The sequence below is a fragment of the Doryrhamphus excisus genome, unplaced genomic scaffold (genome assembly GCF_037039965.1).
Source record: "Doryrhamphus excisus strain RoL-2023G ecotype Guam unplaced genomic scaffold, RoL_Dexc_Guam_v1.1 HiC_scaffold_24, whole genome shotgun sequence".
NCBI classification, from domain to species: domain Eukaryota; kingdom Metazoa; phylum Chordata; class Actinopteri; order Syngnathiformes; family Syngnathidae; genus Doryrhamphus; species Doryrhamphus excisus.
In genome coordinates, this window is record NW_027621862.1 from 1,659,233 (window position 1) to 1,685,230 (window position 25,998).

Consider the following 25,998-nt stretch of genomic DNA (forward strand, 5'->3'; position numbering starts at 1 on the left):
TTCAAGTGCTATAAAATGCTTTATTACAATATAGTAAACATGGGGGTGCATCTTCACTTTAGTATGATCTCTGACTACATTATTTGCATAGCGAGGCAGGTGAAACTTTATTTGTTTTGCTTGTGCAAATGACAAAAAAATAAAAAATTCTATTGCAAAGGCACACTGGTTGTGCGATTTAAAACTTTTTGTTTTTGTGTCGGTAACATTTTTATTTTTGCTTTGTTGAAAAAGGCAGATTTTAATCTCAGAGCTGTCTCTCTACTGTCGTTATTTGTCTAACGTCACAGCAAAAAAAAAAACAAAAACAAGTCTTTGGCAACAGAAATGAGCTCAAATTGCACCACAATGTAACCAACAGAACAGTGTTTATATTTAATACAGAGTAGTGTCACCGGACAGAAGCGAGTGTTGGTCTAGTGTAGTCTTGTGCAGGTCTACAATGTGCTTGTGGAGGACTAGACTCTCGAAGTCTTGGCTATAATGGTCTTGTGCAGGACTACAATATTCTTATGGACTGTAGGTCTACAATAGTCTTGTCTAGAACAGTTTTGGCAGGTCTACAATTGGCTTGTGCAAGTCTAAAATGGTCTGGTCTATAATAGTCTTGTGCAGGTCTACAATTGTCTGGTCTGGAATAGTCTTGTGTAGGTCTATAATTGTTTTGTGTAGGTCTACAATAGTCTTGCAGTCTATAATAGTCTTGTACCGGTCTACAATTGTCTTGTCTATAAATCTTGCCATCTAGAATAGTCTTGCGCAGGTCTACAATTGTCTTGTGTAGGTCTACAATAGTCTTGTCATCTATAATAGTCTTGTACAGGTCTACAATTGTCTTGTCTATAAATCTTGCCATCTAGAATAGTCTTGCGCAGGTCTGTAATTGTCTTGTGTAGGTCTACAATAGTCTTGTCATCTATAATAGTCTTGTACAGGTCTACAATTGTCTTGTCTATAAATCTTGCCATCTATAATAGTCTTGTGCAGGTCTACAATTGTCTTTTCTATAAATCTTGTCATCTAGAATAGTCTTGCGCAGGTCTACAATTGTCTTGTGTAGGTCTACAATAGTCTTGCCATCTATAATAGTCTTGTGCAGGTCTACAATTGTCTTGTCTATAAATCTTGCCATCTATAATAGTCTTGCGCAGGTCTACAATTGTCTTGTGTAGGTCTACAATAGTCTTGCCATCTATAATAGTCTTGTGCAGGTCTACAATTGTCTTGTGTAGGTCTACAATAGTCTTGCCATCTATAATAGTCTTGTGCAGGTCTACAATTGTCTTGTCTATAAATCTTGCCATCTATAATAGTCTTGCGCAGGTCTACAATTGTCTTGTGTAGGTCTACAATAGTCTTGCCATCTATAATAGTCTTGTGCAGGTCTACAATTGTCTTGTCTATAAATCTTGCCATCTATAATAGTCTTGTGCAGGTCTACAATTGTCTTGTCTATAAATCTTGCCATCTATAATAGTCTTGTACAGGTCTACAATTGTCTTGTCTATAAATCTTGCCATCTATAATAGTCTTGTGCAGGTCTACAATTGTCTTGTCTATAAATCTTGCCATCTATAATAGTCTTGTACAGGTCTACAATTGTCTTGTCTATAAATCTTGCCATCTATAATAGTCTTGCGCAGGTCTATAATTGTTTTGTGTAGGTCTACAGTATTCTTGCCGTCTATAATAGTCTTGTCTATAAATCTTGCCATCTATAATAGTCTTGTGCAGGTCTACAATTGTCTTGTCTATAAATCTTGCCATCTATAATAGTCTTGCGCAGGTCTATAATTGTTTTGTGTAGGTCTACAGTATTCTTGCCGTCTATAATAGTCTTGTCTATAAATCTTGCCATCTATAATAGTCTTGTGCAGGTCTACAATTGTCTTGTCTATAAATCTTGCCATCTATAATAGTCTTGCGCAGGTCTATAATTGTTTTGTGTAGGTCTACAGTATTCTTGCCGTCTATAATAGTCTTGTCTATAAATCTTGCCATCTATAATAGTCTTGTGCAGGTCTACAATTGTCTTGTCTATAAATCTTGCCATCTATAATAGTCTTGCGCAGGTCTATAATTGTTTTGTGTAGGTCTACAGTATTCTTGCCGTCTATAATAGTCTTGTCTATAAATCTTGCCATCTATAATAGTCTTGTGCAGGTCTACAATTGTCTTGTCTATAAATCTTGCCATCTATGATAGTCTTGCGCAGGTCTATAATTGTTTTGTGTAGGTCTACAATAGTCTTGCCATCTATAATAGTCTTGTGCAGGTCTACAATTGTCTTGTCTATAAATCTTGCCATCTATAATAGTCTTGCGCAGGTCTATAATTGTTTTGTGTAGGTCTACAGTATTCTTGCCGTCTATAATAGTCTTGTCTATAAATCTTGCCATCTATAATAGTCTTGTGCAGGTCTACAATTGTCTTGTCTATAAATCTTGCCATCTATAATAGTCTTGCGCAGGTCTATAATTGTTTTGTGTAGGTCTACAATAGTCTTGCCATCTATAATAGTCTTGTGCAGGTCTGTAATTGTCTTGTGTAGATCTACAATAGTCTTATCTATAAATCTTGTCATCTAGAATAGTTTTGTGCAGGTCTATACTTGTCTTGTGCAGGTCTACAATTGTGTGGTGTAGGTTCACTATAGTCTTGTCTATAGCAGTTTTGTGTCAGGCTATAATAGTCCTGTCTACAAGTCCGGCGTAGGTCTAAAATAGTCTCGCTTATAATAGCCTTGTGTCAGTCCACAACGGACTCGTCTATAAGTCTTGTGACGGTTTACGATAGTCTTGTCTATAATAGTCTTGTGTGGGTCTACAATAGTCTATTGTGTATTATATATTGCATAGATTATGGTTTTTTTACAGCGGTCTCATGTTTAAGTCTACAATGGTATTATCTACTGTGTGAAAAAGTGTTTGCCCCCTTTGTTACTTTTTTTTCCCTATACTTAATTTTTTTTTAATATTAGTCAATGACAACACAACTGAACAAAAAAATCAGTTTTTAAATGACACTTTTTTATTATTATTATTATTATTATTAAGAGAGGGGAATTTTTTTCTCCCTTCATAATTAAAAGGTTTCATTTAAAAACTGCATTTTGTATCAGTTGTGTTGTCATTGATTAATATTTAAATTTGTGTGAGATTTAATTATGACAAAAAAAAACCAAGAAATCTAGTGTGTGTCTAAAATAGTCTTGTCCAAATGTCAGTAACTGAATGTGAACTGAAAACTCTAAGAAATCCAAGCTTTAATCCAAATATATATACTGTGTATTCCCAGGATTTATCCAAAAAAAAATCACATTTTTACACACATTCCTAGTAAGGATCCCACACAAAACCAGCAACCCTTCCAAGATGTGAGACTCAACATCCGTCCATTCAGTGTCCGCCATGAGGACAGCACCGGCGTAAGCGCAGACGTAGAGAAAGCGCTTGGTCCTGGTTTTTTTTTTTTTACTGATACCACGGCGTCTTCCGCACCCAGTGGAGGGTGAAACCGGCGTCGGTACGGATCTTGATGGACGCCGCTTCGGCCTCCCTGACCGTCTCCTTCACGGATTGCATGAGGTTCTGGGCGTTGTGGACGAGCATCTCGGTAGCCTGGGAACGGACCGTGTTAGCAAAAAATGGAGGCGAGGTGGTGTGAAATATTCGCTCACCTGTTCCGACTCTTCTTCGCTGATGTTGGTGCGACCCAACATGGTGGCCTTGACTGTGGACAGGATCTTCAGCTGGGTGCTGATGGTGGGGATGCGCTCGCATACCTGCAGTCAGGTATGAAAAGTCATATCATAGCATATCATAACATGATGCTAAGCTAAGACTGAAGAAATCAGTGACGAAAAAATGGTCTCACCTGGAGGAGGTTTGTCCGGATCCGCTTGTCCGTGCACTGCTTAGCCACCTCCTTCGCCAGCCGCGTGACCTCATCAGAAGCCTTGGCAATATCCTTGGCGCACTGGATGAGGGCGCGTTTGTTCCCGCTGCCGCCACGCACCAATCGGGACATTTCGGCCATGAGCAAAGCCATGCGTTTGGCCGCCCCGATGATGTCGTTACCCTATTAGGGAGGGGGAGGGGCTTGTGAGGTTGAGTTATGAGGGGGGGGGGTAAATGTGTTGGGGTACCTTGCTGGACCACTTGCGGGCCTCGTCGTGGAGTTGCCGGGCGGCCACCATCATGGGCTCGTTGACCATGTCGCCGGCCTTCTGCTCAGGGAACTCCTCGTCTTTCTCCTCTGGGGGAGGAGGTCTGGGGGGCGGAACCTCGCCTTCCGGAAGAGGAGGTTTGGGTGGCGCTGGTTCGTCGTTAAGCTGTACGAGAGGGACATATATTTATATTTATATTTATATTTATATTTATATTTATATTTATATTTATATTTATATTTATATTTATATTTATATTTATATTTATATTTATATTTATATTTATATTTATATGTGGGTTATATTGATATATTTATGGATGGATTATATATTTATATTTATATATTTGTGGATTATATTGACATTGATATATTTATGGATGGATTATATATTTATATTGATATATTTATGGATTATATTGACATTGATATATTTATGGATGGATTATATTGATATATTTATGGATTATATTGACATTGATATATTTATGGATGGATTATATTGATATATTGATATATTTATGGATTATAATATTTATATATTTATGGATGATTATATTTATGAATTATATTGATAGTGATATATTTATGGATAATAATATTTATATACTTATGGATTATATTGATATTCATATATTTATAGATTATATTAATATTCATATATTTATAGACAGATTATATATTTATATATTTATGGATGATTATATTTATATTTACATATTTATGGATGAATTATATATATTTATGGTTGGATTATATTTATATATTTGTGGATGATTATATTGATATATTTATGGATTATATTGATATTGATATATTAATGGATTATAATATTTATATATTTATGGATGATTATATTGATATATTTATGGATGGATTATATATTTATATTTATATATTTATGGATTATATTGATATTGATATATTTATAGTTGGATTATATTGATATAGATATATTTATGGATGGATTATATTTCTATATTTATGGATGGATTTATATTTATATATTTATATTTATACTTATGGACGTATGGACTTACGTTAAGTTGGTCTAAATCAGGAGGAGGTGGTGGGAAGTCTGGTTCCTGAGGCTGGAAGGCCTCCCTTACTTTAGCGACAGCACCAAGAATCTTGTACCCAGAATCCAGAAACCCCTTTTGAAGACCTGGAGACAAAAACCCGAATAAGAAGGATCCCCCATTAAAAAAAAAAAACTCCATAAAAAACATCCACATACTTGGATCCTGAATATTCCCGGCCACGGCTTTGGCGTCCATCACCATCGGCGAGATCGTTTGGCTCAACTCATCCGACGCGGCCTTCACCACCTCCCTGAATTTGGGATCCTCGGAGTTCTCCACCTCGCGCTTGGCCACGAGGAGGATACGGTTGGCACGGCGGGCGATGCTGGTGGCGCCGGCGACCAACATCTGGGGCTGGTGGTTGGCCATGGCCACGCGGCACTTGTCCAGGTCCTTCTTGATGGCTTCCTCAGAGGCATCCAGCAGGGACTTGGTATCGATGGCTTCGTCCACCAGACCTGAACAAGACAGTGAATTTGCTTGTTGGTGTGTTTTTGCCCCTTGGTTCGATTCCCTCAGATAACACAACAGTACAAACCTGTCATTTTCTCCACGTTGTCAATCCACTGATTCTTCATGGTCTCGAAATGTTCGTAAGCAGGCTGGTTGCCGGGGTTTCTCAGGAGGATTCGAGCGGCGGAAACCACCTGGAGAAGCAGCGAGTCATGTGACATTCCGACAACAACAACAACAACAACAACAACACAAAGCCAGGTCACACCTGTGGCGTCAAGTCTCTCGTCGACTTTACGGCCGCCTGGATTCCCTCCACCGTGCTTTTGTTGGCGGTTCCCACGGCGGCCGCCTTCTCCGCGGTGGCGCCGAGCCTGTTGGCGTGGTTCAAAAAATTGGCGGCTCGCTCCTCAAAGACCTACACAGGATCAAAGTCAAACCACGACGACACAACGGACGGTAAAGAACGCTAGTTAGAACGCTAACCTCATCCCGGTTGGGCGTGTCCAGGGGGGCGGTGGCGGCCACCGCCAGCAGCTTGATGGGGGTGGTGGTATCGCTGAAGATGTCGGAAACTTCCTGAGTCATCGCTTCTTGCATTTTCCCTTTAAGGTCCTTTGTGGAGGACATGAAGATGTTACGCTGAGTCAGCACTTCTGCGTTGTACAAGTGGGCGATACTGCAAATGTTGTAGTTTGATTCCATAGCAATAGCGGGGTACACCCTGGACTGGTGGCCAGCCAGCCAATCACAGGGCACATATACACAAACAACCATTCACACTCACATTCATACCTATGGACAATTTGGAGTCGCTAATTAGCCTAGCATGTTTTTGGAATGTGGGAGGAAACCTACACAATAATACCTACCAAGGGTATGAACCCACGCCAAGCTAAAACTCTAACTTCAAACAAGTCATTTGTCTTATTTTATTACTATACTGGGTAATACAAGTGTAAAAGTGACTATAGGGGTGCTATTTCATGTCTGGGGGGCTCTAGTAATGTTAAAAAAACAGGTAAACAAGTTTTCATTCATTCATTTTCTACCGCTGCGGGGGGTGCTGGAGCCTATCCCGGCTGTCTTCAGGGCGAGAGGCGGGGTCCACCCTGGACTGGTGGCCAGCCAATCACAGGGCACATATAGACAAACAACCATTCACACTCACATTCATACCTATGGACAATTTGGAATGTTTTTGGAATGTGCGAAGAAACCGGAGTACCCGGAGAAAACCCACGCATGAACGGGGAAAACATGCAAACTCCACACAGTGATAGCCGAGGGCGGAATTGAACTCGGGTCTCCTAGCTGTGAGACCTGCGTGCTAACCACTCGTGCGCCGAAACTTAGAAACTTGAAGAAATTAAATTTCATGAGTATAGTCCGCCCCGGTTGCACGGCAGACGAGTGGTTTTCCGGTTTCCTCCCACATTCCATAAAAAATTCCAAATTATCCATAGGTATGAATGTGAGTGTGAATGGTTGTTTGTCTATATGTGCCCTGTGATTGGCTGGCCACCAGTCCAGGGTAAACCCTGCCTCTCGGATGAAAACAGCTGGGATAGGCTCCAGCACCCCTGCAACCCTTGTGAAGATAAGCGGTAGAAAATGAATGAATGAATGAATAATATAATATAAACAAAACCCACAGTATGTGCGTTTTGTTGCACTTCCGCTAACATCCAGCAGAGGGGGGTGTTTGACAGTGTATGACTAACCACTGTTGTTGCTGTATTAGTAGAACAATGAATGAGGAATCCTACCTTCAAGGCTTCCTGTAGCTGATGAGCCACGGCACGAGCCTGAGGGGAGTCGCCCTCACCTCGAGCGGCCAAGTCGGCCAGTTGCGCCATAAGCTGCTCCACCTGCTCACATTTTCCCAAAAGCTCCTGCCTATACGGACCCGGGAGTGCGTTCGCCAACCTGCGGCCCTCCGCCACCAGCCCACGAATGGCTGCCTGGCCTGAGTACACATATAGAAAAATATTAATTGAGGTGAAATTAAGCTAACGGAGGAAGAAAACGACACTGACCTACGCCGTTGTCATCCATGGTGGGATTGTCGATCCATCGTTGAGCCTGTTCGATTTTCCCTTCTAAGTGAACGTCTGCTTTGGCGGGCCTGCTGTTGGCTACCGCTTTGTTGGTCTTGGACTGCAGGTTCTGCAGAGCTGTGGCGATCTGTTTCGCTAACGTTCTGGCTTCGGGGGTGTCGCCTTTGCCCCTAACGGAGCAGAGGGAGCTTTTTATTCCAGTAAATGTGAAGAACCGAATGAGATCTTTGGAGAGCAAGTCAAGAACTTACTGTCTTCTGAGGTCAGACAACTTGGCGGTCATGGCTGCTATCTCAGCAATCGACCGCAGGATGTCATCTCGTTCTTTGGGGTCCTCGCACATGTCGGCGATCTTCTTAGCCTCCATTAAAAGAGCCTTTATGTTGTCTTCTCCTTCTGGACCCGCGTTGGGATCAGCCAGCCAGTTCTGGAATGAGCAAGAACAACATGATAGTATAGCAACCCTACAGTTTCCACTAAGAGACAATGGACTCACTTGGGCCGTGTCGATTCTTTTGGCGATGGCCTGCTTGGAGTTTGTCATGGCTTCCAGCTTCCGAGCAGCATTTTCCACCTTTCCGGCGAGAACATCGAGACCTTGGGAAACCTGCTGGGCTTTCTGCATGGCGGCCGGCGACGCCCCCTGACCTCTGGAGTGGACAGAAACACGGAAAGCTGGACTAAAGTGTCCACCCGGGTGGATAATCTGAGATTACGACATACCTGGCCCTCATTTCCGACACCTGGTCGGTCATGTGACTTAGAGTCTTAGCCGTAGCTAAGATATCTCGACGTTCCCGACCGGCGCACAGTTCCCCGACTTTACCGGCTTCGTCGAGGATCTGTCGGATGGCCTGTTCGCCTGCGTCCCCTAGCGAGGAGAAGACATTTTCTTATCGGTAAAATGTCATGAGGAAAGTTTGTGTTTTTTGTACCTGGGGGGGCATTCGGATCCCGAAGCCAGTTCTTCGCCTGAGCCATCTTTGAATCAATGAGGTCCAGAGCTCGTTTCATGGCTTCTGTGTCCTTTGGGAGGAAAACCAGGCTGGATTAGATGAGGAATTTGTAAAAACATAACACAATAAATGCAATAAAACACCAAGCTTTTAGTGTTAATATTCCCGCAAAAAGCACATAGTGTGGGGATGAGTTGAACATGTGACGCATCCAATGACGCAAATTACGAAAAATAGAGCTTGGAGCCGATCATTCCTGGTTTGAAGCCACATGTTAAACCGCCCACACCCTTGATCCGGGGAAGCAAACACGTCAGGCACAACCGCATGCCATGATTGTGTTCATCGGCAACAGCGAGCGTGGAAGCCAATGAAGATGGCGAATGGGAAACCTTGAAGAAAATTAATCCAATTAATGCATCAACAACTTTATATCAGATCAGGACGGACATTATTAGAAAATATTAGGGATAATTTATTTATGATGTAAATCATTTATTTATGGCGGCACGGTGGTCTAGTGGTTAGTGCGCAGACCTCACAGCTAGGAAGACCAGGGTTCAATTCCGCACCCGGGTACTCCGGTTTCCTCCCACATTCCAAAAACATGCTAGGTTAATTAGCGACTCCAAATTGTCCATAGGTATGAATGTGAGTGTGAATGGTTGTTTGTCTATATGTGCCCTGTGATTGGCTGGCCACCAGTCCAGGGTGTACCCCGCCTCTCGCCTGAAGAAGACAGCTGGGATAGGCTCCAGCACCCCCCGCGACCCTCATGAGGATAAGCGGTAGAAAATGAATGAATGAAAACTTGTTTACCTGTTTTTTTTAACATTACTAGAGCCCCCCAGACATGAAATAGCACCCCTATAGTCACTTTTACACTTGTATTACCCAGTATAGTAATAAAATAAGACAAATGACTTGTTTGAAGTTAAGAGTTTTAGCTTGGCGTGGGTTCATACCCTTGGTAGGTATTATTGTGTAGGTTTCCTCCCACATTCCAAAAACATGCTAGGCTAATTAGCGACTCCAAATTGTCCATAGGTATGAATGTGAGTGTGAATGGTTGTTTGTCTATATGTGTCCTGTGATTGGCTGGCCACCAGTCCAGGGTGTACCCCGCCTCTCGCCTGAAGAAGACAGCTGGGATAGGCTCCAGCACCCCCTCCCAAGCCTCGTGAGGATAAGCGGTAGAAAATGAATGAATGAATGAATAGAAACCAAAGCTAGAATGAACGTTTAGCGCGCGGGCCACACAGCTTGGAGACCCGAGTTCAATTCCACCCTCGGCCATCTCTGTGTGGACATTGTGGGTTTTCTCCGGGGTTTACTCCGGTTTCCTCCCACATTCCAAAAACATGCTAGGTTAATTAGCGACTCCAAATTGTCCATAGGTATGAATGTGAGTGTGAATGGTTGTTGTATATATATATATATATATATATATAAATACAATAAAAATAAGTGTAACAACAAAAAACTGAAATACAAACAAATTAAAATGGAAAGAAAAAATGAAAAAAAAAAATGAAAAAATTGAGGATGAACTAAAACGGGCCCAAACATTCCGGCTACTCAAACAGCTCACTCGACTTTATTAGCAACACAATTTCATCCCTGGAAATCTGACGCCAACGCCGCAAAAAAAGCACACAACGGGCATCACAAAAGCACAAGACAACACACTTTTTCTTGGAAAGGCACTTGGAAAAAAAAAACAAAACACACACATCATGGCTGAGACATGCTTCTGCTGCTGCAAAAGCAGTGAGAGAGAAAAAAAGAGGAGCGGTGAGGCTTACCTTCTACGTGGGATGAAGGGAGAAAGGAACAGTAAAAAAAAAACAAAAAAAACAAAACAAAGAAAAGGAAAGAAGAACAACCACATAAATACGCAACAATGATCCCAAAGTACCATCAGGAACAAAAAACACTAAAAGGAGAGGAAAGTGATTAGGAAAGAATGACGAGACAGAACGGAGATACATAGCATGCTTGGTATGTTACTGCCTTACTTTAAGCGTACTTTTACTCCTCTAGTATGCAGTACGGGTGCGTATTCAACCAGGGAAACACTCAAAACTTGAGTACTACTTCGGGCAGGAAGTTGTTTTGTTTAGTGTCGCTATGATCGTTATTCACTGTGACAGGGTGTCCAAACTCCAACCAAGGGGCCATTTTCAGCACGCATCTCTTCTTTTATTGACCCATGGCAAATTCTAGAAATAAATATTATGAAGTATGACGAGTATTTGGACAATACAAAAGAAAGCCTGTTTGATATATTATTATTGTTAGGGCTGTCAATTGATTAAAATATTTGATCGCGATTAATCGCAATTTTTTGTTCATAGTTAACTCGTGATTAATCACATTTAATCGCAGATATGTGGGCTGAGGGTCAAACAGGAGGAGCGCACTTTAATCGTGCATCAAAAAAATAGCCGTCGTTAAAGGAAACTTCTGCTAATGTGTCATTAATGCAACTCACGATTAATCACATTTAATCGCAGAAATGTGGGCTGAGGGTAAAATCAGAGGAGCGCACTTTAATCGCACATCAAAAAAATAGCCGTCGTTAAAGGAAACTTCTGTTAATGTGTCATTAATGCAACTCACGATTAATCACATTTAATCGCAGAAATGTGGGCTGAGGGTCAAACAGGAGGAGCGCACTTTAATCGCGCATCAAAAAAATAGCTGTTGTTAAAGGAAACTTCCGTTAATGTGTCATTAATGCATCATTAACTCACCATTAATGCGCCATTAACACACAATTAACACATCATTAAAGCATTATTAGCATGTAATTAACTCGTTAACTTTTACAGCTCTAGTTATCTATATTTAGGGGGGTGAATTGGAGATACATATATAGTGTTGGAAATCACCATCTGTCGTCATACGGGAGGGGCGTGGCTTCCCATGATGTGTGTGTGTGTGTGTTAATTACGTGCATGATGAATAAAATATATTAGATACCGCAGATCCCGCAGTGACGTAAAAGAAAGTGAAAGCGTGCGCACCTTGTAGGCCCAAGCATCCTCGTCCCAGGATGTGAGCTGCAGCACTCGAATAATCTCGTTGATCTCAGCGCTCATCTTCTCAAAGGTGAAGTTGCGGTTCTTCAAGGCCTCCTCCACGCCCTGGCTTCCAGATGTCTTTGTGGTCACGAAGATTTTGATACCTGGAGGATAAAGGAAGAGCTACAGGAAACCGCTACGTGATCCCTCGGTGATGGCGTTGATGGTCTACCTGAGATGAGTATGGGCAGCAGCTCCTTGACTGTGTTCATGGAGTTGACCAGCATGACGCGGTGCTCCTGGTGAGTCAGTTCCTGTTGTCGCTCGTCGATCATCTTGGCCATCTTGGTCATACCTGGACACGGCAAAGTCGAGGAAGAAGTAAGCGGACAGCAATCTGAGACAACTGTCAATCTTTTCAGGCTGGACTGACCTGGTCCGAGGTTCTTTGTGTACGTGATCAGGTCCTCCATGGACTCCACCACCTCTGCAACAGTCAGGTAGTCCAGGATGCCTTTGCAGACTCGAATTATTTTGCGGACCTGTGGTGAAGAACAAGATGTGACAATAGTAGTAGTAGTTCTTGTGGGAACTGAAGAAAAGATATCAAAAAAATACCTCTGCCTCGTCAAAGGTCAGGAGGAGGTCTGAAGTCCCAGAGAGGATCCCCCGAGAGCCATCAATGAGGTAGTCTCGAGCAGGTACCGAGTACGGGTCGGCGTTCAGCATGGACGCGGCTTTGACCAGCTTCGTGCACGCGTTCTCCACTCTGTGGAACACCACAATTGACGTCAATACACATACATTTGGACCGCCACAGATAAATGTGTTGCTACCACGTCAACCATAACACACCCGAGGCTATGATTTACTGCAGTGTTTCTCATACATTCACTTATTTGTGACGGTCCACTATACATATATTTGGACCGCCACAGATAAATGTGTTGCTACCACGTCAACCATAACACACCCGAGGCTATGATTTACTGCAGTGTTTCCCATACATTCACTTATTTGTGACGGTCCACTATACATATATTTGGACCGCCACAGATAAATGTGTTGCTACCATGTCAACCATAACACACCCAAGGCGATGATTTACTGCAGTGTTTCCCATACATTTACTTATTTGTGACGGTCCACTATACATATATTTGGACCGCCACAGATAAATGTGTTGCTACCATGTCAACCATAACACACCCAAGGCGATGATTTACTGCAGTGTTTCCCATACATTTACTTATTTGTGATGGTCCGCTATACATACATTTGGACCGCCACAGATAAATGTGTTGCTAACACGTCAACCATAACACACCCGAGGCGATGATTTACTGCAGTGTTTCCCAAACATTTACTTATTTGTGACGGTCCATGATACATACATTTGGACCGCCACAGATAAATGTGTTGCTACCACATCAACCATAACACACCCAAGGCTATGATTTACTGCAGTGTTTCCCATACATTCACTTATTTGTGACGGTCCACTATACATATATTTGGACCGCCACAGATAAATGTGTTGCTACCACATCAACCATAACACACCCGAGGCTATGATTTACTGCAGTGTTTCCCATACATTCACTTATTTGTGACGGTCCACTATACATATATTTGGACCGCCACAGATAAATGTGTTGCTACCACGTCAACCATAACACACCCGAGGCTATGATTTACTGCAGTGTTTCCCATACATTCACTTATTTGTGACGGTCCGCTATACATACATTTGGACCGCCACAGATAAATGTGTTGCTACCGCGTCAACCATAACACACCCGAGGCTATGATTTACTGCAGTGTTTCCCATACATTCACTTATTTGTGACGGTCCGCTATACATACATTTGGACCGCCACAGATAAATGTGTTGCTAACACGTCAACCATAACACACCCGAGGCGATGATTTACTGCAGTGTTTCCCAAACATTTACTTATTTGTGACGGTCCGCTATACATACATTTGGACCGCCACAGATAAATGTGTTGCTAACACGTCAACCATAACACACCCGAGGCTATGATTTACTGCGATGTTTCCCATACATTCACTTATTTGTGACGGTCCACTATACATATATTTGGACCGCCACAGATAAATAAATGTGTTGCTACCACGTCAACCATAACACACCCGAGGCGATGATTTACTGCAGTGTTTCCCATACATTTACTTATTTGTGACGGTCCATGATACATACATTTGGACCGCCACAGATAAATAAATGTGTTGCTACCACGTCAACCATAACACACCCGAGGCGATGATTTACTGCAGTGTTTCCCATACATTTACTTATTTGTGACGGTCCATGATACATATATTTGGACCGCCACAGATAAATAAATGTGTTGCTACCACGTCAACCAAAACACACTCAAGGCGATGATTTACTGCAGTGTTTCCCATACATTTACTTATTTGTGACGGTCCATGATACATACATTTGGACCGCCACAGATAAATGTGTTGCTACCACGTCAACCATAACACACCCGAGGCTATGATTTACTGCAGTGTTTCCCATACATTCACTTATTTGTGACGGTCCACTATACATATATTTGGACCGCCACAGATAAATAAATGTGTTGCTACCATGTCAACCAAAACACACTCAAGGCGATGATTTACTGCAGTGTTTCCCATACATTTACTTATTTGTGATGGTCCATGATACATACATTTGGACCGCCACAGATAAATGTGTTGCTACCGCGTCAACCATAACACACCCGAGGCGATGATTTACTGCAGTGTTTCCCAAACATTCACTTATTTGTGATGGTCCGCTATGCATACATTTGGACCGCCACAGATAAATGTGTTTTAATTTAATTTAATTTAATTTAATTTAATTTAATTTAATTTAATTTAATTTAATTTAATTTAATTTAATTTAATTTAATTTAATTTAATTTAATTTAATTTAAAGCCACAAAGTACCAACAATACCAACCACCAACCCATGTGTGTCCCATAACCAAGCCACACCAGGGAAATAAAGTCCAACTTATACTAAACAAGGTCCTGGTAATTTGATTGTGTGTGTGCCAATTTACGGTAATACACACTACAGCCAAGATGTCCTTCATAGAAAACAATCCCCCCCCCCCCCCCCCCCCGCCCCCCAACAGGTACTATATTTAGTGACGCCCATGCATTCCTAGCACATGGCGCTGATGGATGACGACAGGGTGACGATGTGACTTGGAGGCGCCAAATGTTGTCGAGCCCTGACAACCAATGCGTTTCATCCCTGACCTTGCGGGGGGGGGGGGGGGGGGGGTCTTAAGATGTCTCCCTCGGCTCTGGTTGTAAAGATCTGTGACCCGGACGGACGGAGGGAAAACACTGCAAGCGAATGTTTAATAGTTAAGATGAAGTTGTGTCGTTCTTCCAAACAAAAACAAACAAAAGGGGCGAGTTTAAGATCAGTAAAAATAGACGCAGCAGTGGTGCTTACAAAAGGGGCACTCCACCCCGAGTCCTCCACTCCTGTGGTATTTGAGTTCGACAAGTGAAGACGCAACGGCACTTAACATGCCATGTGTGACCTTCGCTTGGGCGGCCATTACTGTAACAAAGCCAGAGACCAGATCAACGTTTACTTACTTGATGAACGCTGGTGGCATGTCCCTTTTCATGATCTGATCCTCCGTGGTTTGGACCGTGTCCTTCCCCACCTGGAGACACAAGAGGACACACGTAAGACAAAAAGACAACCCTCTGGGGACCGCATGGGAGGAATGGGGGTCACCAAGCCGCATAAAGCAGGCATAATGCCCCCGGCCACTGATCGGTATATCGGTATATCGATATCAGTGAAAAAGAATGGTATCGATAACAGCTGTTTAGCTCCGCCCCCCATTTCAGCATCCAGAACAAGCATGTCTGCCGTGTGTGGGACTTCCTGTCATCGTGAGAGTAGCAAAATAAGTTTGTGATGGGAGTCAAGTCATTCATATATTTTGCATATTTTGACATCACCGGGCTGCACGGTGGTTGAGTGGTTAGCGTCTAATTAACCTAATTTTCATAAAATTTTAATTTGTTTTCTTTGTTTGTCACAGTATTACAACTTTAATATTTCAATTTTATGCTGCTAAAGTCATGTTTTTCCTCAAAAAATGTATTTTCATAAAATTATTATTTTTATATTTTTTATTTTTATTATTACTTTATTGATAAGTTAATATTTTGACTATATACTTGTAAAATAACGTTAAAAAAATGTTTTTAATTTTTTTTGCTGTTTTACTGGCTGCACGGTGGTTGAGTGGTTAGCGCCTAATTAACATATTTTTCAGAAAATTTAAATTTGTTTTGTTTGTTTCTTACAGTATGACAACTTTAATATTTAAATTTTATGCTGCTAAAGTCATGTTTTTCCCTCAAAAGAACATTTATTTTCATAAAATTATGACTTTATTGTTAAATTAATATTTTGACCATATGCTTGTAAAATAACGTTTAAAAATTTTTGGGCTTTTTTTTGCTGTTTTACTGGCTGCACGGTGGACAAGTGGTTAGCACTCAGGCCTCACAGCTAGAAGACCCGTGTTCAATTCCATCCTCTGGCATCTCTGTGCGGAGTTTGCATGTTCTCCCCTTGGGTTTTCTCCAAGTACTCCGGTTTCCTCCCACATTCCAAAAACATGCTAACTTAATTGTCGACCCCGCCTCTTGCCCTAAGACAGCTGGGATAGGCTCCAGCACAATGAATGACATCACCAGAAATTGTCAGATATGTAACAAGCTCAGCAAAATGTCAGATCCACTTGTGGTACTCTTCCTTCACCTATCAAGCAAACCCATCCATCATCATCATTTTTCAGCTGCACATGTTGAACACCACTGCTGCCTTCTCCGCTATTAGAAGTGTCAAAGTAACTCCATAAGGGATTATATTTGTCTGTATGGCATGTTAAATTCAGCAAATACAGTAATCTTTACCCAAAATGCATAATATGAGTGTCGAGGGTGCTTCAGTCAAGCTAAGGTCAAAGGATATATAACAGCAGTTAACATAACTGAGAGCGCAGGACGTAACACAAGAAGCGTTCGGACGTGCTGACACGTCACATCATCGGCCACCTAAGACGAAATCCGTCCTTGGTCAAGCATGTTGGAAATGTCTTACGATAATATTGACTTTGTGGAAAGACACTTTGTGCAGCCATTTTGGGGTTAAAACTGAAAGGAATTTCTATCTTGCTCTGGTTTGCACATCAGCCAAAATCTAATCCGCTTATACTCGCATCCAAGTGGGTGCCGGTGGCAAATTTGTAGCAAATTCCGGAAGTTGATTCAGATGCAAAGGCCAAAGCAGCGCCATTTATATGAGTTGAAGTCAAGTACAGACATGTCTTCAACTTTAGGCCACAGGAATAATGGGCTAACAATGTGGAGTTCTAACATTCTGCACCGACTTCCTTCTTTCTCATGACCTCGTCCGCTTGAGTTCTAAATCGGAGCAAACAATTTGGTGTAAAAATAGAACCAACTGTTGTTGTCAAGCCGCTTCTGATGCCTGGGTCTCCTAAGGCCCTCGATGTGTTGTTGCACTGGCTGACATGGAGCTAACTAGCTATGTCACATAGATACTCCGCCAATGAAGGTAATATGAAGGTCTAAAATACTTCTCGTTTGTATGCATCCTAACTCCGCTAACAGACTTTAGTCCTGACAACGTCTGATTCACCTCACAGGAGACCGGGAATCGAACAAACAACAATTGATCAAACTAATCGAGCTTAACAACACCGGTATTTACCTCTTTTTGGCCAGGATTTTTTTTTCTTAATTAGATTTAGAGTTGCACGGTGGTTGAGTGGTTAGCGCGCAGACCTCACAGCTAGGAGACCAGGGTTCAATTCCACCCTCGGTCATCTCTGTGTGGAGTTTTCTCCGGGTACTCCGGTTTCCTCCCACATTCCAAAAACATGCTAGGTTAATTAGCGACTCCAAATTGTCCATAGGTATGAATGTGAGTGTGAATGGTTGTTTGCCCTGTATGTGCAAAATGTCCACCTGTGGTACTGTTCCATGTTGAACACCAGCCAAAATCTCGTGAGGATAAGCGGTAGAAAATGGACGAATGAATGAATGAATGAATGAAGGTTTAGTCGTCCATCAGCAGGTTGGGTGATACCAAGTATTCAGCGAGGGGGGAGTTACATTACCAGATGATTAAACTTGCTACTTACTAATGCAAAATAACGCAGATTTTTATTAAATCGGAACAATGTGATTTGTGAGTCGAGTGGATTATACTGGTTGGATCAGATTATTGCGGGGGGTCATGGACCCCCCCCCCACACACACACACACAATGCAAACTATGTGCTTGTGATCACAGCATCTATATCAAACAATAAAACACTGTAGAGGCTTTGAAGTAGAAAAAGGTGGGTCCTAATGCTGTGTATTGTTAGCTAGCTGATATTAACACAAAGGGAAATGCAGTTGCTTCTTTTTTGTCAGAGGGCCACCATTTGGAAACCCTGCATTGTGAAAGAGGTGGACTTGATGAAGTGTCTGCAGCTTTAGAACAGGCTGGCTTTTGTTGACAGCGCTCCACTCCGCTTGGGAGCGTGAAAGGCCACTCTGAAGTTTTCCAAGATTCCAAGACAGAGTCTGCCTTTCACATGCTAGCTAGCTCGGACACAAAGCCTTGTTAGTTGCAGGGACCAAAGAGCGCCAATGATTCAATTGTAGCATAAGGGTCACTGATGCACAAGGTCGGCTCTTAGAAACTATAATCCGGAAAGGGGTTTAGCATCCCGGGATTGTGATTCCCCTACTTTGCATTGAAATCTGATGACACAAGATTCCGAAGAATGTCGTCCCAGCACTCCTGAACTGATCGATACCATCCCAACCAAGTAGTATCAAGTATCGTTCGAAAAAACGATGACTCAGAGGTGCCACGCGGAAGAAGGTTGCGGCCGAGGTCGACGCCTTCCATCACGGGATCTGTCAAGCGGTGTCGAACTGTTAGGAAATGGGGGGGGCGAGGCGATGAAAGTCATAAATCAAACGGCCCCGATGAAAACAAACACATCACGACCATTCAACCCACGCTGTCATTTTAGTCTCGTTATCGCTTACGAAAGGATACAATCATTTTTAGTCCACGTCAGATTCCCTGTTCAATTCCAGACATGTTTTGTCTATTCAGAGAGCGCAACTGCAGGGTCTTGAGACACATGCTAACTCGCAAACTAGAGAGCTAGCAACCTAAACGGTAGCCTTCAAGTTATTTCCTTTCAACTTAAATAGCCAAAAACTAACCACTTCCACACGGATAGGGAGGATAACTATTAACAGTTATTTAACCTTTAACATGAACATGAATCAAACGTAATAATTTTTTCTGGGTACATGATACCATACAGCATCCATATCAAACATTAAACTTTCATATCAAGGCGGGGGCCTCAAACTAGTGTCCTGCGGGCCACATTTGGCCCGCGAGCCGCGTATTTGAGACCCCTGGTGTAGCATCATCTTTTAAGATGAAGTCTCATTACTGAAGGGTTTCCCTTGTTTGACTCCCACTCCCACTGCTGAGTGGTGTGGGTGGGGGAGTGGGGAGTGGGGGAGCCAACAGCTGCGTGGGTCTTCCCGTCTTGGCCGCCTGCATTTCCTGGTCAATTTCTATGCAGGGAGAATGTACTACCATCAAAGAAAGCGGACTAATAAGGACCGAAGACAAAAAACACCTAAAAGACTGCGAGTCCTTGAGGATGTCACAGCCCGTCCTTGCACCTTCACTCTTCTGGGAATGGTTTTTACAACATTTTGGAATGCTTCTTCTGGGAATAGTTCCAGAAAAGTCAAAACTCACTAACGGTAAATGAGAAATCCTGGTACGCAATCTCACCCCAATAGTACTAGGTTAGGACTAGGTTAGGTTTTTTCACTGTAAAGTAATCCAAGACTATGTGCTTTGTAGAGCTGGAACACAAAAGCGCCCCTCCCAAACTAACTTTCTATTAGGGTGTGAACTTTTCAAAGCCACCAAAAGGTAAAAGGTGTGTCTCTAGATTGCATTTCCTGTTCCAGACTGAGTGGCAGTTTTGTTCTAGACTTTCCATCAGAGATAAACGCTTGGGTGTCTCCATGGGAGACCATGGAAGCCTTGGAACCAGCACAGCAACAGGAAGTAAACGCTTACGTTATTCTCCCCGCGGACACCCGCATCCCCAGCATTCCTGTCTTTATCCCAAAGTCTATAAAAAGGAACTATAAAAATGATGAAGTGCAACTGGGGCTGAAATACGAGTCAAAAGAATGGCGGTACTGGTACCAGTTGTACTGATAAACCAACCCAATTGGACTTCACAATGTGTTCTACAAAGGACTTTTTTTAGCGTTGCATCTATACCAGGGTCTCAAACATTTGAGGCCCCCGCCTTGATATGAAAGTTTAATGTTATATGTTAATGATATGGATGCTGTATGGTATCATGTACCTAGAAAAAATTATTACGTTTGATTAATGTTCATGTTAAAGGTTAAATAACTGTTAATAGTTATCCTCCCGATCCGTGTGGAAGTGGTAAGTTTTTGGCTATTTAAGTTGAAAGGAAATAACTTGAAGGCTACCGTTTAGGTTGCTAGCAGAGACCCCTGATCTATACTGTGTCATTTACCAGCGCATATACTTGGTTTAAGGGGGGGGGGGGCTTTTTATGCAGCTCTTCCCCCCACGAGCGTGTAATTACAGACATGTTGTAGTACTGCAAGGCTTTCTTACAACAAGAATGACCAGATTTAGACTGCGTTTTGGGGGCTTTTTAAACAGATGATTGTATTTTAATGTTTCATTCCACATTCAAAAGGATGGATTCAACCCCCCCACCCGGGGAGCAGGTTTGCATTCCTGCCCGGCTGGCTGGGAATTCCTCACATTCCCGCCATTCATTTGCGTTTGGTTCGTTGTTGTGAAAAGCTGTCTAACGCTGTTTTGAAATCATTTGCATATCATTTTGTTTGTATGCATGTGGAATTAATTGGCTAGTTCTATCAGAATAGCACATTTTGCTAGTTTTTAATTGCGCTATTAATTATCGACCCAAGATCATTGGTACTCAACTGTAGCGTCCCTGTGTGAGACGTACCATATTAGCTAATAGGGTACTATTCCTACTCCTGGTGTCCAAACAACAACAAACACAGCAACACCAATATGTGCATAAAAACAGACAATACACTACAAACGTATAATGCAGAATATTAACTCTAACCATGTGATTTCCAGACTTTTTTTTTTTTTTACAAAAACTGTACTGCAAAGCACTCTGGGAAACAGGAAGTACTCCCAGGGATACTACATTACAAAGATCGCCTCTGTTAAAAAAAAAAAAAACCTTCACACGCACAGTTATGTAGTGTATTGTATTGTATAGATTTCAGCTTCTATGTGTTACTACGGCAATGGAATCTGTCCAGGGCCTTCAGAATCAGGGGTGCTGGCCCATGTCACTTAAACACTACTATATGCAATCAATCGGATTTCAGATTCGCCTCACAGAGCCAGCTAGCTGGCCCACCATAAAGTCCGAATTTTTCCATTCTGTGACTGGATGATATGTTTAACAATCCAAATTATGTTTTAAGTTAAAAGGTTTTTTGTCACATTATTAGGTAAATACTCATTCTGAACTGCTCCAGATCTTGTTGTAGAGATGTCTGAACACTTTGTCACTGAGAGCTTTGGCCGAATTTACAAACAACGGTGATTTACTAACGCTAATGCTAATGTAGCAACGTGGCAGTGATGTATAGCGTTAGAGTTTGCGATTTCCGACTGTCTGTTAATGTGACAGACTGTGTCCTGTGGTTGTGGTTGTGGTTTGAGGACGACGGCTGGTTGTTGACGTATCAGCTATGTTATTTTGGCATGGTTGCAGTACAAAGTAGTAACAAGTTTTGCTCCAACGAAGAGATTGTTGATCGACTACCTCCTCATGATTCGGGCGAACGTTGTGGTATTTATCCCGAATACGTGAAATATTTCTATTTGTATTTTTGTTTATTAGTGATGGTTTAGGAAACATTTAAAGTCATATTTTCTCTGAAATACTGGGTTGATTTTCGAGTTCCGAACCTTAACAGAGATTTCACTGCAAGCCAGAACCTCCACTCCAACATGTGTGCCAATACTTAAGATTCTACAACGGTTCTTTAGCAAGACATCTTCCAGCAGAGTCGACACAACAGGAAGTGTGCGCAACATGTGGTTAATGACACGGCCCCGCCCTGAGGATGTCTGCAAAAACAAACAATCCGATTAAACGAAGCTCTTCCTGTTCCTTTCAAGACGCCATCTCGGACTCCTGACAGTTGCATGTTAGTATCACTTGTCGACTGATACGAGCGAGGGTGAACTATTTAGGATTCGCTTTGTGGTCCGAGGAATCGTTCAAATGTCAGCATGAATAGGAAGAGAGATAGAACAGTCGTTCTTTTTCTTTTTTTTTTTTTTTTCCTTTGGAGCATGAGTCATGACACCAGAAAGCAGAGGAACTTCACGGACCTCCTAGCAAAGTCAATGTTATAGGGTTGCCACGGCAACTGGAAATAATGACAAAACTCATTGATTCATCCGTGCTCCAAACGCATGGAACCATAATCTGGAAATATGAATGAAAGATTCCTGTTTTGCCAAACCAACGTCATGACAACAGTCTCAAGTTATTGTTTTTTAATGCATAAGATTAAACACATGCAATCCAGAAAATTATACATAAATGTTACACTTAGGGGGAAAAAGTGGGCTATAATAAATTGACAATAAAAGCATAAATACTGTGGATTTCATAAAATAACAGATGGAATGATACAGCACTCTACTACAAGCAATAAAAAAAAAATCAAAAAATTGTTACAACTATAATGATGAAAATGGTAATATTAATGATGATTATAATAATGGTGATAATAATAACAATAATAATGGTAATATTTATCCAAAATTATTTAAATTATTGTGCAATTTACTGTTGACGCTGTACATTGTTGATCACATTTGATGTCATCTATTTATTCTCCATATTATTATTTATTATTTATTATTTATTATTTATTATTTATTATTTATTATTTATTATTTATTATTTATTATTTATTATTTATTATTTATTATTTATTGTTTATTATTTATTATTTATTATTTATTATTTATTATTTATTCACTGCTTATTTCACTGCTGTGTTATTGTGCAATGACAATAAAGAAAGTCTATGTCTTATGATCAAGATTATAACAATAATGATAATAATGATAATAACAATAATAATCTTACAATGATAATAATATAAACATGATTATATCTTGCAAAAAGGGGTAGGCATTTATAAGCTTTTGCTTCAGCCTGCTCCTTTTGGGCTTGTGATCACATAGTTGAATACAAATGTAAATAAGTTATATTTTGATTGATGTAATAAATGCACTGTAATGTTTCATATATTTGCCCAAATTTAAAAAAAAAAAAAGCGATAAATCACTTGCTATTCAACTTGTGACATGACATCTCTAAGCAGTATTAATCTGCTCAATAGAAACAGGAGTTCAGAACAATCAAGTCCATCTCTCACAACCACCAATAAACCACCTTTAGTTCTTCTACATGAAAACAAGTTCTATAAATAGCACTCTCACATGAGATAGACTTTTTTGTGTGTTTGGGAGTGACAGTGAAGTAACCGCCCTCATCAATGCTGATGAATGAAAGGCAGCTGTCCAAATAAGAAACAGGAAGTACATTTTATACGACTGAAGCAGCGTTTGGAAGAAGCGAGTCGCATTTTTGTTCAGGTTTCACAAGGGTGAATGTTTCTAAACCAGTTCCATTTTGTGGCTTTGAGGGCAACCGCCAGTGTAAAGTGGTTTTCAGCATTAACTACATAATAGAAAACTAGAGGACCTATGTGTTATGACATGAGAGTCGGAACTGTTAGGGAAATGTCCTGTTCCATGAGGGATGCCACATTTTATATATATATATATATATAATATATATTCACTATCTCTCCTCTGGACATGTCCCAACCATCTCAGTCTGGCCTAAAGGACTTTATCTCCAAGGCCTCTAACATGTAATGTCCCTCTAATGTACTCCTTCCTGATCCTATCCATCCTGGTCACTCCCAATGAGAACCTCAGCATCCTCATCTCTGCTACCTCCGGCAAACATGTAATGTCCCTCTGATGTACTCCTTCCTGATCCTATCCATCCTGGTCACTCCCAATGAGAACCTCAGCATCCTCATCTCTGCTACCTCCGGCTAACATGTAATGTCCCTCTGATGTACTCGTTCCCGATCCTATCCATCCTGGTCACTCCCAGTGAGAACCTCAGCATCCTCATCTCTGCTACATCCGGCTAACATGTAATGTCCCTCTGATGTACTCGCTCCCGATCCTATCCATCCTGGTCACTCCCAGTGAGAACCTCAGCATCCTCATCTCTGCTACATCCGGCTAACATGTAATGTCCCTCTGATGTACTCCTTCCTGATCCTATCCATCCTGGTCACTGATGTTGGTTATTCTGCATTATTCGTTGGTAGTGTCTTGTCTCTGTTAGCATTAACTTTTTACTTTTAAATGCTAACATATCACATTTTTGGGGGGTTGAAATGTTATTTTTACAGTGTGCCAATAAATTGGCCATTTTGGACAATCTCACAAGATTAAAACATGACAAGATTTCTCAAAGGTCTAGTGGGCGATTAATTAATCACACAATAAACAGTTAACTCGATCATTTAGGTATGGCAATGTCCATGAGTGTCTGTTTTCCTAATGTCCCGCCTCCAAACGGGTAGGAGGGGGTTCACGCAGTGGTTTTTGTATCTGTTCCATAGAACAACGGAATGAATGGAGTGAGCCCTTTTGTACTAACGTCAACGGGTGGAGGCGGGGTTGGTAGCATATACACACAGAGTGCAGCTTTCCGGGCCACCTTATTGGGTATCTAGACAACTTATTGACACCCCTATGTGAGTAATGGTGTCAGTTTGCCCCCCCCCACAAAAATGTCTGGTTTAGCGCAATGCAAGTATTTCATTATACATGTAATATGTTGTTATTAGTACTATGGACTATTATTTTATTACTTTGCTAGTTGAAGTTTGCCACCCAGCAGTAGGACCCTCAACAAAGGGCGTCAGTACCCCCCCCCCCCCCCCCCCGCAAGGTAACTTTCGTGGCATTTCCACGACTTTGCTGCCACTCAACAAAGCCAACAAGTTTACTCAATGAAGCGACAGGTAGCCGCGAAGTAGCTAGCTAAAAAGAACCGGAAGTCTGTTACTCACCCGGACCAGGTTGCTCACAGCTGCCTGTACGGCCGCCACCGGTGCCGTCAAGTCTGGGATCGCCTTGCCGTCCACTTCGCCCTCCTCATGCATGATCACTAAATGGGATATCTGCTGGGCCACCGGCTCCAGGATACTTTCTATCGTCTTCGTGTGGAACACCGGCATGGCGACTGCTTTATCGGAGAGGGAGAAGAAAAAAAAAGAAGGTTAAACTTCCAGCCTTCGCCTTGAAGCCCGCTTTCCAGTCACTTTTTTCCGCCCCCGCTCAGTCACCAACCCGGGGCAGAGAAGAACCATCAAACTCGTCCTGACTGACTGAGCTAACTGCTACGTCACTACACTAGACCCCGCCCTCTCGCCAATCACAAAGCGCGAGGCTTCCTCTTTCTCTTTTCTGATTGGTGCACATAAACGTCACTCAACATCATTGCCTTTCTTTTTTCCTGCTGGAGATCCGAGCGCTCCCTAAATTACGTAATACAGCCTCATGCCCTAAAAAGGACAATATGTGTGTCGTGTTTGTGAGCCCGCACATTCCAGACGATGTAAATCAACCGGTCGGACGCACTCAACTTTTGACACTCTGCAGACCAGAAAAAAAAACAACATATTACTCCGTCGTATTCCCATATAAGCTTTAAAGAAAATGACAGTTTAAAAAAAGTTACACTTTTTACACTCAGGTCCAAAAATGGTCCTGTAAATAAACATTTCACATATCAAATATTTTCTACAATAGAACAGATTTTTGTGAGAAGAACTCATGGTTGCTTTGATGGGAAGAACACAAAATATGCAATATTTATTGAAGTTTGTAGCAACTTAATAAATGTAACTTAAATTAATTAATAAAGCAAAAAAAATCCAAACCTACATGTTCTGTGTGAAAAAGTGA

General features: G+C 41.7%; 1 protein-coding gene across 1 annotated transcript; it reads right to left on the reverse strand.

The window, feature by feature from the left end:
* LOC131109309 (vinculin) lies at positions 1–25,410 on the reverse strand. Its single transcript, XM_058061191.2, has 21 exons — positions 25,101–25,410; positions 15,384–15,454; positions 12,363–12,513; positions 12,178–12,286; positions 11,977–12,099; positions 11,748–11,908; positions 8,698–8,788; positions 8,486–8,633; positions 8,259–8,412; positions 8,014–8,189; positions 7,742–7,932; positions 7,472–7,671; positions 6,189–6,317; positions 5,971–6,120; positions 5,788–5,896; positions 5,405–5,707; positions 5,208–5,332; positions 4,148–4,333; positions 3,877–4,080; positions 3,680–3,784; positions 1–3,620 (listed from the first exon to the last, which is right to left on the reverse strand). Exons 1-21 carry the CDS (start codon positions 25,266–25,268, stop codon positions 3,474–3,476), a joined length of 3,201 nt encoding a protein of 1,066 aa, XP_057917174.2. The 5' UTR covers positions 25,269–25,410; the 3' UTR covers positions 1–3,473.
* Between the last annotated feature and the right edge of the window lie 588 nt (positions 25,411–25,998).